At 35.2% G+C, this 12,319-nt stretch overlaps 1 protein-coding gene across 2 annotated transcripts; it reads left to right on the plus strand.

Moving 5' to 3' along the window:
- Window positions 1-8,040: 8,040 nt before the first annotated feature.
- Window positions 8,041-11,688, plus strand: LOC103440636 (probable flavin-containing monooxygenase 1). Of its 2 annotated transcripts, none has more exons than XM_070827115.1 (5): window positions 8,041-8,568; window positions 8,931-9,171; window positions 10,104-10,282; window positions 10,398-10,747; window positions 11,196-11,688. In XM_070827115.1, the coding sequence occupies exons 1-5, from the start codon at window positions 8,089-8,091 to the stop codon at window positions 11,539-11,541; spliced, it is 1,596 nt and encodes a 531-aa protein (XP_070683216.1). In that variant the 5' UTR covers window positions 8,041-8,088; the 3' UTR covers window positions 11,542-11,688. The 2 variants fall into 2 exon arrangements, with proteins under 2 accessions (XP_070683216.1, XP_070683217.1); XM_070827116.1 differs by having other exon boundaries at window positions 10,104-10,167; window positions 10,397-10,747.
- Window positions 11,689-12,319: the final 631 nt, after the last annotated feature.

Consider the following 12,319-nt stretch of genomic DNA (forward strand, 5'->3'; position numbering starts at 1 on the left):
TTAATTTGAAAGTATTTGAATGTTTATAGGCTTGCACTAGCACTTCTGCATTTCTTATGGATATGGGAGAATGAAGGAATCGAAGAACATAGAAATAAATGAAGAAAAGAGAATCGGATTAACGAGCTTTTCAGTTGATATGATTTCTCATCTTAAGATATCTGATTACAAGTAAGTTATCCCAATTCCTATTTTAGGCAAGTAAAGATACCCAAATAATAAAATTATGGCTAACGATTCTAATACGGCCCTCTTCACAATTAACTACCAAACACTGGATTGGATTAAACTAATCTGATCCTACTACTTATCCTAGCCACCAAACAAGGCCTCAATGATAAACTGTAATGGACTTTGTTTTTTGGCACGAAATCATATTATGAGCCTCTAACTTTTTGTTAGCATAAATTTAGGCCACGCACTTGTTGCAAAACTTGTAACTAGCTATGTTATTAGTTCCCATACTCAACAAGCTTAGGCCATGCCAAAAGCACCTATTCAACCTAAGACCTCCCAGATACGTATAAAATGAAAGTTTTAAGGCCTGGCCTATTCCAACACTCCCATCAGAAACCCTAATCCACCACTTAAAACGGTACAATGGCAACTAAAACTTGGCTCATCACCTTGATTCTAAGCACCATTTTTGTAGTTGGTGCAGTAGGTTCAAACTATAAGGACCCCGACAGCGAGGCATTGAGGCTGGAAGCTCGACACGCCATTAATTAACTGTCAACGAAATTACCAACACCCGGAAATTCGTCAACACCATCCCCCGGCTCAAGACTCTACAAACCATTGACATTAACACGCCAGTGCTAGTTGGTTGTGTTGTGGGCTTGACCAACGACATAAGTGACAAGCGAAGCATACGGGCTTAAAGGCTGCGACATCTTAATAAACACATCCATTACAACAGATGCTAATTCTTTGAAGAATATGGTGAATCACTTTGGAAGGTTCGATAATATGTGCCAAGCTGCGCTGAGAGATCTTGATCGGACCATTGTGACGATTCTGAACCAGAAACTTGACGACATCAAGCTGCTTAGTGATGATGTGATTCATAAGGTTTCCCTGCTCAAGCTTAATAATTGGTGCAGCAATGTAATACAAAAAATGATGCCCTCCTAAAAGTGATCATAATGTTGGCTGAGAGTTCACTTTACAGAAAAGGCTCAAGGTTTACAGGTCTGTTGGGCTATAATTTAACCCTATCCAGACCGGTCCAAGCTTGACCTTACATTAGACTGCCTCACCACTATAAGAAATCATGCACTGAGGCTATCTCCAACTGAATGAGGGTCAAATGGTTCCCTTTAGCCCTATAGCTATGCAAGAAATTATATTTTAATGAATAGCCATGCTATATTTTATACCATCTCAAACCAAGGGTGCCAAAGGGCTATAGGCCAAACATAGCCATTTGACAAAAAATTATCTCCAACCGAGGGGGCCAAAAGGCCATAGATCAAACATAATTTATTATTTAAATTGAATTAATATGATTAATTAAATTAAACTACTATATTAAAATAAGGTTTTTGGATATATTTTGAGTGCCACTTGTCGCCAAATAAATAAGCCTCCAGATTTCTTATTTTTATATAATTTCAATAATTTTTCGGATAGGATTTCGAGTGACGTGTATTGCTAACGTGAGTAAATCTCCATATTTCTTATCTTTATGTAATCTTAATAATTTTTCGGATAGGATTTCGAGTGACATGTGTCGCTAAAATGACCAACTCTCCAGATTTCTTATCTTTATGTAACCTTAATAATTTTCTGGATAAAAAGATAAATGGGCGCATATGAGACGAGAAGATGAGGAGTCCAATGAAGAAGATGAAGCATGGCACAACACAACATATATGGTAGCAATGCCTGGGGTCATGGCGTGTGAGGAAACTGAAGAACAACCTCAATGGGGTGGCTCTGTTGGTGGTCACTCTTACAAACCACGAAATAGAGAGATCGCGCATGAGACTCTGATGAACAACTACTTCAACTCCAACTCGATGTATACAGAAGAGGATTTCAGACGTCATTTCCGGATGAGGCTTCATGTCTTCGAGCGTTTACTTTATGATGTCTAACATGTCAATCCATACTTTCGATAGAAGATGGATAGAGTAGGCCGCCATGGTTTTTCACCTCATTAAAAGGTTACTATTGTACTTCGAATGTTGGCCTATGCCTCCCCATCTGATGTGAAAATATATGATGGGCCTAATTTATATTTGGATCCAAGAACTGGTAATAACTCTTTAAATGAGCACATGAGGCGTCATAGGATGATACGTTCGCATGCCACAAACAAGTACCTACAACAGGATCTTGTTCCACATCTTTGGGCCAAAAGAGCAATGGAGTAGGCGTTTAAGTTTTATGTTGTTAAATATTTTGTTTAATGTTGTTTAAGTTTGAATAACTCCCCCACGTAGTACTAGGGTGGAGATTGTGTTGTTTTCCATCTTGAAGAACAACTTTCGTGGTTCTGAGGATTCGGTGGAGTGGTGCCTTCGTAGAACTCATAGTACTTTTTGGACGTACGAGTTCAAACACCTTCACTTGTTTGAGAATTACCCTTGACACTATCTTCCGAGAGCCATATATAAGCCCTACAAAGAGCTTCATCTTCTTTTCAAGTCCAAGCCCTTCCTTTCATTACAGATTTGGCCATTTGAAAATTATTGAAAAAATTAAAAGAAAGATTATTGGAAGAGGTAAGAGAATAGAATGTGAAGAATTAAAATAAAATGAGGTAAGATAATATAGAATGGTGAAAAATACGTGAGAAATGGTGTACAAATGACTTAGGTATTTATAGGAAAAAAATTAGAACTTTTTTTTTTAAATTCTTCCAAAAAAAAAAATCAAATTCCAACGGTAACCTGACGATAGCATGACATCAGCTAGCCATTGCTAGCTGGAGTCATGCTGACGATAGGTAGCAATTGGCATTCAAATGGGCTGAGCTAGAGAGATGGCAAAATGTCAAGCTTGACATTCTGACGCTTGAGGGCTGTCTGGCTGGAAATGGCCAGCCTGCTGGCTTGATTTTGGGGTTTTAACATGGTGGGGCCCATCAGCCCTTTGGCTTAACTCTCGGTTGGAGACAGTTTTCGTGTCATTCCAAGCTATTTTTAGCCCTATGGTCCTTTGGCCGGGTCCGCTAGAGATGGTCTGATGCCTCCCATAGTAGTTGGGCAATTTGGTTTTTATATGCAAATGGAATCAACTATGGTGATGAAATCGATAGGAATTTTTTTTGAAATGTCATATGAACTTGTACTCTCTTTTTAATTTGTCATTTAAATAAAAAAATTTAGCGATTTGTCATATCAAGTTTTGAAAATTATTAATTTGTCATCTCACCTCCCTTAAGTTTTCTATCCAAAATAAGTCATGTACAAGGCACATGACTTATTTTTTCAAGGTTATTTCGGACATTTCAATTCTCCATTCCGATTCCCTTCAAGATTATTTTGGACATTTTAAGGTTATTTCAAATGTTTCAACTCCCATTTTTTTAATGAACATGATTGGCCACGTTAATTCTCAAAGCTTGTCATTAGTTAAACTCCGTGTTAGTGAGATTAATGTACTTTTTCAGTAGTTCAAATAAGTTTATAAAACGAACATGATATATTTTTTTGGGTACTAAAAGATAAGTAGAAAACTTGTAAAGAGGAAGTCAAAAGTTAAAAACCACTGACCAAACTCAAGGCTAATCATCTATTAAAATGTAATAATAATTGTTAAAAGAAAGACGTAAAAAAAAAGGGGGGTTTTAACTTTTACTAGCTGTGAAGATGCGAGGAATTGTTCGCATTAGAAGTTACAAGAAACCTGGCAAGACTTTACAAGGATGTAAGTCACTGCTTCCTAAACCGATTGGTTCTAGAGTTGGGACGCTTTCTAGCCAAAAAATCACTATTAATTAGTTCTAGGCCCTTAGCTTGTTGGGTTGGTGGGGCGGGGGGTTTTGGTTTAGTAGTAAGACCAATTTTTTTGTTGATCAGTTCGCAGTTAAACCCCCAACTTATCATTGATACCCAACTAGGGCCTACTGTTTGGATCTGATTTTGCACACATTTGGCCCATATATTTTAAGCTGTTATATGAGAGAAATATTAAAGATCATGATTGGTTTTTGAGGAAAAGTTGCATCAATCACATAATCAATCTAGATTCGAAAGTCGAGGACGACGAGACTTGACCGTGATAGAGTTTCAACCAAGAATAATTCCTATTTTATTTAGAGAATATGTCGAGGAATTGAAATATTACAGAACTTTATAACTCAACATACTTGGCCATCACAAAATCTACCCCTATAAATATAAGGTTTTGAAAGTAGAGGCCCCTTTAACTCAACCAACAACTCAAAATTCTCTACGCGAAACCTTCTCACAACCCTGAGAAACACATTAATTATCTAAACCCCTCCGTCAACACATATTCTGTTTGGTTGAACATCATTGGGTTGGCAAACCGGCAACACATTTAGTTCGTTGGAACATTACTAGAGTTGTCGATCTTGGAGTATCTTGAGTTGGGTTATACAACACTACTAGTTCGGTTGGTTATCTATCCAAGTCTCAGCCTGCAAATAGTCTTTGATTCCTTCGCCGAAAGAGGTCACTTTATTAACTTCCTCAGTGAAGTGAGGTGTTCTATGATCGATTACTCGCAAGTACAATACAAAATTCGGCATTCAGACGATCGAACCATATTCACCATAAAGACACTCATATCATTTGAGCATCTTTTCTCATACAACTTGATACCGATTCGGCACACTTATATTCTTACAAATACTTGAAGTTGCTGAACCTGGTGCCAGAGATTTTGAACTTCGAAGTGAATTAAGTAACATTGTCTTCATGTTCTAGATTCTAGGTTGGGAGATGTTCCTTCCTTAGGCATAGTCGCTCAAGTGCAGAAGTCAGCAACGCGTTCGACACCACACCACCACATCTATTCTACTTGCCCAACCGAGCTCAGTCGTGAGTTGGCACGCCGCATGCACAAGATGACATTAATAAACAATTTCTCTCTTCTTCTTTTTCTAACAAACTGGAAAATAATATCTTTTGAATATTGTGGTTGACCCAAGACATCCTCTGGTGACTACTCGTCGTGTTTCATGCACATTCTTGGACTTGAATATTTGAAAATTGTTAACAAAGACCAAAGGTCCCTTGTTTTGAAAATTAAACTGAGGAAGGGATCCCGGAAGTTTAATTAGCAAGTGGTTTAAGGTCTATATTATAAATAAAAACACGTTATTTTCTCTGACTTTAGTATTGATTAAAATTAAAATTGCATGATCAACTCAGTCACGTAACCCATAGGGCCATCAGATCAAACCAGAATATGTGATGAGAATTACCAAATTCTACATATAGTTTTATGCAAATTATTATACATATTCCAAGGTCAAGTACTTGATTACTAGCGGGTTATATTTTATCTCAAGAAAAAAAATAAAAGAAGAAAATGTATTTTCAAGTTCTTGAATCTTGACCGCACAGTCGCATTTGTACTGGACAGGACCATATATATGGTTGTTGAGAATCCAGGTTAATTGCATTCATATTAGAAAATTCAATCATTTGGGTAAGTAAGAAAAACATGTAAATTTTAAGAGAGTACTAGAAGACTAGAAGATCACCAATTTTCTTACGTTGTTTAGACTGAGTTTACGAATAAGAAAGAGTTATCATATGATGAGTTTTTTTTGTTCGATATTTATCTATATGTTGTCTGATTGATGGTCTATACCATGCATTAGGTGGTTTTAACTTTTTTTTACAAACGACAATATATTTTACACAAATCGATCTAAAATGAGGAGATAAGCATTTCAACTTAGGTGCATATAAAAAAGCACATTGTTCTAACCAATTTAATTGATCATCTGTTTGCATTTATAAGATTAAGCTCAATTTCATTTGTTAACATAGTTGATTATTTATGGTATAATAAGTTCACATTTAGAGCATAAACTTTTATTTCTAACTTACACCAAAATTTGAGACATGACATTTAAAATTTGAAGGATTAACCAATAAAACCCCGAAAAGCTCTAAATAGTAAATCTACACCCTCAATAATAAATTATGTAAATAAAAATGAGTATAAAGCTAAAGAAAATTGAGCAGAAGTGAGAGCTTGTCAAAGCTTAAAAGAAAAAATATCTTGTTTTGAGAAGAATTGAGGAAAAGCGTACTTGAAGTGAGTGTTTTTAACAACTTTTTACGCATGCATGAGTGATTGTTAATCGTTGATTAGTTTGAAACTCATGACTTTCTTAAACGTACTTTACCTAACTATAGTGTAGTGATAAGTGTCCATTATTTAAAAGGAAAACTAACGAAAAGTGAAAAAAAAAACCTTAGTTTTAATGAAAAAAGACAAATAAAGGTGAGTAAATAGTACCAAAAAAAAGTAAAAATATGATTTTTCGTTAAAAGTGAATAATATTAGAAGTGTTTCGTTAAAACTCTCTTACTTAAAAGGATTGAGTGCATTGACAGTTTGTTTTAATCTGTGGGGCAGGCAACGTGCTACACGTAGTGGCAGATACCGATAATTAGACATTGTCATGTGGTCTAAGCCGCGGCAAATTATCCTACTCGCTACTAAGACTGATGATGATTAGTGAACGCGGCCTTCTAATTAGTACTAATAAAAAATTAATCATTACATATGAACTCTTAATTTGTTATTAGCTTATCAGTGCATGTACTTGTAACATAAAATCACTGATAGAGATATAATTCCAATTAATTTAGTAGACTCAAATCTCAACTTAGCTATACGTGCATTGACCTAATTTGATCACAAACACCCACACATGCATCGTCAACTTGTATCCATGGGAACACAAGGAAGTCAAACCAGTGTTATGCTAACTAATCCCATAGAAAATTAGCTATATGTCTCCTAGTTCCCATTAGTTAACTGATTTTTCTTCTTTCTAAAGGAATAAGAAATGAAAAATAATGGCAACAGTATAGGAAATCAAGTGGTTAAGAGTAGTATCTATGGATTTAAGATTATGTGTAGTAATTCTTCATTTCGTGGTTATAATTCCTCATTCTCCAATATTGCTTGTATTATAAACAATACCGTAAATTAGCATATCAAATTTTTATTTGCTTGTGAGCGAACACTAAGGTAGTGGTTGTTAGAGAGAATTAGCTTGGATAAAATTACTCGCTATAGTGGAGGTATTTTTGAAAGAATAAATAGATGACAACTTCCATACTTTATAAGTTGAAGGTTACTCATAAAAAAAAAATATTCCTACTAGTCCCAACAAAAATAGTAGAATTATATTAAGGGACAACTTTTCTTCTTTTGAGTACCTTCAACTTGGACAAAATATGTGCATTGTCATCAATTTTTTCCTTCAAAATATGTTTAAGATAGTATATTATCTTAGTCAATTCAATCCTCCCTAACAAATGTCATCTAAATGTCTTGGAGCATCGTTACTATGCCAGCTTACACGAGCAAATTAAGAAATGAAACCAAGCTTATAATCATTAACTCAAGTGGTAGAATTTAGTTAAATTCACAAATTAAAAAGTGGGTGTTTAACCACTGAGTACTTTTTTTTAAAGAAAAAAAAACGATATTTTAAATTATTTTAATTTATAAATAGAAAATTTAAGCTCAAATACAGAGAACAGTTGCACCGTTTTGACAACTAATCTAGCTCAGATATGCAACTATTGGGAACTTTTCATAGAGCAAAAATCATTGATTCATAATTGAGACAAAGCTAGAGATGAAACTTTACCCACTTGGATTTGATGATACAGATATAAAATAACATATATTGAAATGGACTAAAAGTAGAATCTACACCAACAACATTTTATAATTAATATCGATCCTAGCTAGTATACAAGGTTAGTTGAGGAAAAGGTCAGCGTTTATCTCTATAAATAGGCCTCATTTCTCAGGTCCATAACACATGCTTAATATCTATTACAAAGTTCTCATACATACGTTTCCTCTAGCCACCTTATTGTTGTCCTACTTAGCCAGCTATACCAAATTTACGAAATGGCTGCTGCCAACACCCACCACCTTCATTCAGTATCAAAAGTAGGGATTATAGGGGCAGGTATTAGTGGAATCGCGGCCGCTAAACAGCTTTCAGGTCACAGTCCGGTGGTCTTTGAGGCCACTAATTCCATTGGGGGTGTTTGGAGACACTGTTCTTACAATTCTACCAAACTCCAAACCCCTCGTTGCGATTTCGAGTTTTCTAACTACCCTTGGGCTGAGAGAGACAATTCATCTTTCCCTTCTCATGTAGAGGTATTGGAGTACTTGCATGGCTATGCCACACACTTTGACCTATTGAAATATGTCAAGTTTGAGTCCAAAGTGGTGGAAGTACGTTATGTTGGTGGTATTGGTCATCAAACCACCACCCAATTTCCCGGGAATTCGAACTCCAGGGAGTATGGGAACCTTTTGAATGGTGATCCTGTTTGGGAGGTCGCTGTTCAGATGTGCAGCAATCCAAACACCATTCAGGTAGTTTTTCTGAAAATTTAGTTTTACATGTATTTTAATGCATGCTTCTTGTTATTTCTGATAAATTTTGCATTTCTAATTCTAAATTTATTAATATAAACTTGTATATTAATAGTTAAGTATTACTATTTTATATGTGATCAATCTTGTACAACTATAAAGTATATTTACTGATCAAATCTCTCACATATACAATAAGATATACATCTAAAGTTTTACATACAATCATCAATATAAACACATTTGGAAAGATTCGTCTCTCAAATATGACAAAAAAATTACGTAAAAATTTTACTTATTAAATTTTGGTAATATTTGTGGGTTATTAACTAATTGTCCTGGCCTTATTTTGGACCTACCAGTGGTATGCATTCGAGTTCATAGTAGTTTGCATTGGAAAATATGGAGACATACCAAGAATGCCAAATTTCCCGCGCAACAAAGGTCAAGAAGTATTTCAGGGCAAAGTCTTGCACTCCATGGATTACTCTAAGCTTGACCAACAAGCAGCTCGTGAACTCCTCAAAGGCAAGAAGGTTGCAGTTATTGGCTACAAGAAGTCAGCTATTGATATGGCAGTTGAGTGCGCAGAGGCAAACCAAGGTATATACAAAATATTAAAATCTTATCCTACATCCTAATCATATTATTAATTCTGAAAACATTACAAAATGGGGTGTGTTATCTACACACTCTTTTTTACTTCATACACACCCTGTTAATTTGCGGTTGTTTGATTGATTGAATTAAAGAAGATCAAATAACAGAAATTAATAAGGAGTGTCTGAGAAGTAAACACATCTGTACAAAATTAATGACCAATATTGAAGCAAAAAAAAAAAAAAAATCCAATATTGTGTTATCTCAGTAGCCGCTTAAGGAGACAGATATAGGTACCCGGCTTATTTGCCCTCCCAGTTCCTATACACTTTCATCTTCTCTTATTTTGTGTAGTCATGGTTAAGCCATGTCAACATTTTATATTGATTTTTTATAGAGATAATAAGACAAAAAGCAATAATGATATAAAATATTGACGTGATTTAATCGTGACCGCACAAATAGAAGATGATGAAAATGTATAGGAACTGGAAGGGCAGATAAGCCAAGTCCCAGATATAGTCAACCTGGTGGGAACTGTCAGTCTGGAAAGTAACATAAGCAACATAGATTATGCATTAAACTCAGTTCAGTTGACCACTTTACCAATTATAGCTTGCTTTGAGGCTTTAGCACCTACTTTATTGGCCTTATCCATAATTAGCATCAATTTGCAGCACACCATGATCACTTTAGATAAAACAAAATCATTTGTAACAAATGATCCCCGGGTTCTTTAATTTTGTTTTTCTATTAAAAAATGCGATACAAATTTGAGATATCCATCAACACTTAAAAGAGAAATATCACTAAATTAAGAATTAGTTAATTTTTTTTTTCTTCCAATTGAGCAGATTCAAATATAATTCTCTAAATCATTCAAACATAAATTGACAGTTTTGGTGTGCTTTATTTTTTATTGTGGTGAATTCAAGGACCCGATGGGCAGGCATGCACAATGGTAATAAGGACTCTACATTGGACAGTTCCATCTTATTGGATTTGGGGACTTCCATTTTTCCTGTTTTTTTCAACAAGGTCATCTCAATTCCTCCATGAAAGGCCAAACCAGAGCTTGTTCCGAGCCTTGTTTTGTCTTCTTTCATCACCTATGGTAAAAATACATATTTCTTAACACACTCATTTTACCCTAATCGTTACTACTCTATATGCATTGTTAGCTATTTTTTCCTAACTATTATTTTGCTTCTTTTTTTTTTTTTAACCAGAGGATGGCAATTTCCAAGTTCATAGAGTCGTACTTAAAGTGGAAGCTTCCCCTTGTCAAGTATGGACTAAAGCCAGATCATCCATTTTTGGAGGATTATGCTTCTTGCCAGATGGCTATTTTGCCGGAGAATTTCTTTGCTGAGGCGGACAAGGGCAAAATATTGTTCAAAAAGTCACCAAAGTGGTGGTTTTGGAGCGGAGGAATTGAATTTGAAGACAACACCAAATTGGAGGCCGATGTTGTGCTTCTTGCAACTGGCTATGAGGGAAAGCAGAAACTCCAATCTATATTGCCCGAGCCCTTCCGCAGTCTCATGGTTGACTCCTCTGGAACTATGCCCTTGTATAGGTAAACCCTAATTACTGTCAAATATTTGACGTTTTATGTCTTCATACTGCCAATTTGACGCAAAACTCATTTACTAATAGTTTAAATTGTATTGTTATGTCTTCATATTACCAAACTGACACAAACACAGTCGATATTGACAATACCGTTTACACAAATACATTGAGAGACTAATTATTGATTAATAACAGGTGGTAGTGTGTACATATACATACGTACATACATACATATATATATCCCTATATATATAATTAACTTATATATAAGGGAATTTTAACGAAAAACTCCCAGTACTGTTCACTTTAACGAAAAATCACATTTTTACACTGAAAAGTCAATCTTGGTACTATTCATTTTACCCTTTATTTTGTCTTTATCGTTAAAACTCAAAATTTTCAAGCCATTAATTTTCCTTATATATAATGATTGCACATGCATGTTATCTCAGGGGTACGATCCATCCACTGATTCCCAACATGGCATTCGTGGGATTCATAGAGAGTGTTTCTAACCTGCATACAGCAGAGTTGAGATGCAAATGGTTAGGAAGATTGGTTGACAACGAATTCAAGCTTCCGACTGTCCAAAAAATGCTTGAACAGATAGGCAGAGAGATGGAAGTGATGAAGAAGACGACCCGATTTTACAAGAGGCACTGCATTTCAACTTTCAGTATCAACCACAGCGACGACATTTGTGAAGAGATGGGATGGAAATCTTGGAGGAAAAGTAACTGGCTTTCAGAAGCTTTTAGCCCCTATAACAGCCGAGACTACAAAGAAGTTGACCATTGAACCCAACCATGTACTTTTGCGCTACAAAAATAATGAGTGAATTCGAAGCTTCGAAGCTTGTTCTGGAGTGCCTATTAGCTCCCTATCAAGTCTTATTACGTAATTAACGTAGTTCTTAGGCTCTTAAGCGCCCCATATGTTGATTTAAGCATTTCTTTTTCATATTATTCATAAGCTGTGTTTAGCTGCTTGATCAATAAAATAACAAAATTATGCTTTTGTTATTATATTGTTATATACAAATCTCATATATCAGTGTGGATCACATAGTGGAGAAAAACTTGTGTAGAATAACTTTGTTGAGTGACGCTACTATCCAATCAAAACTCACCACATATAGAAAATCTTGAATATAATCTTTTATTATTTTGTATATTTATAACTCTCATAATTATTGTCACTTAGTACTACGGGTCTAGTAGTAGTCCTCTTCACTTGTAAGTGATAGATTTTAGGTTCAATTCTCGCCAAAAGTGAATTTGAACCACATTATTGCTAGCTCATTATGAGGCTAAACACAACTCTCGCCACATTATTGCTAACTCATTGTGAGACCAAACCCAACCTCTCCCCTTGAGTGTAGATAATATCGTTTGTTTGAAGAAAACAAAAAACAAAAAAACAAACTCTCATAACTATTTTTCCTAAATTTCCACACAATTTTTTCTCCACGGAGTGGAGCCCATGGAAACCAAATCTTCTAATATATATATATATATATTAAATTTTAGAGGTATTCATCAATTCCCCCCCTAAACTTGTGACCATTGGCCAATTT

The sequence above is a fragment of the Malus domestica genome, chromosome 08 (genome assembly GCF_042453785.1).
Source record: "Malus domestica chromosome 08, GDT2T_hap1".
NCBI classification, from domain to species: domain Eukaryota; kingdom Viridiplantae; phylum Streptophyta; class Magnoliopsida; order Rosales; family Rosaceae; genus Malus; species Malus domestica.

What these genes read in the sequence shown, in the direction of transcription:
- LOC103440636 (XM_070827115.1), top strand. Translation starts at nt 8,089, where the DNA reads ATGGCTGCTGCCAACACCCACCACCTTCATTCAGTATCAAAAGTAGGG. An exon ending in GCAATCCAAACACCATTCAG is followed by an intron (nt 8,569 to 8,930) that starts GTAGTTTTTCTG and finishes TGGACCTACCAG; the next exon opens with TGGTATGCATTCGAGTTCAT. An exon ending in GGAACTATGCCCTTGTATAG is followed by an intron (nt 10,748 to 11,195) that starts GTAAACCCTAAT and finishes ATGTTATCTCAG; the next exon opens with GGGTACGATCCATCCACTGA.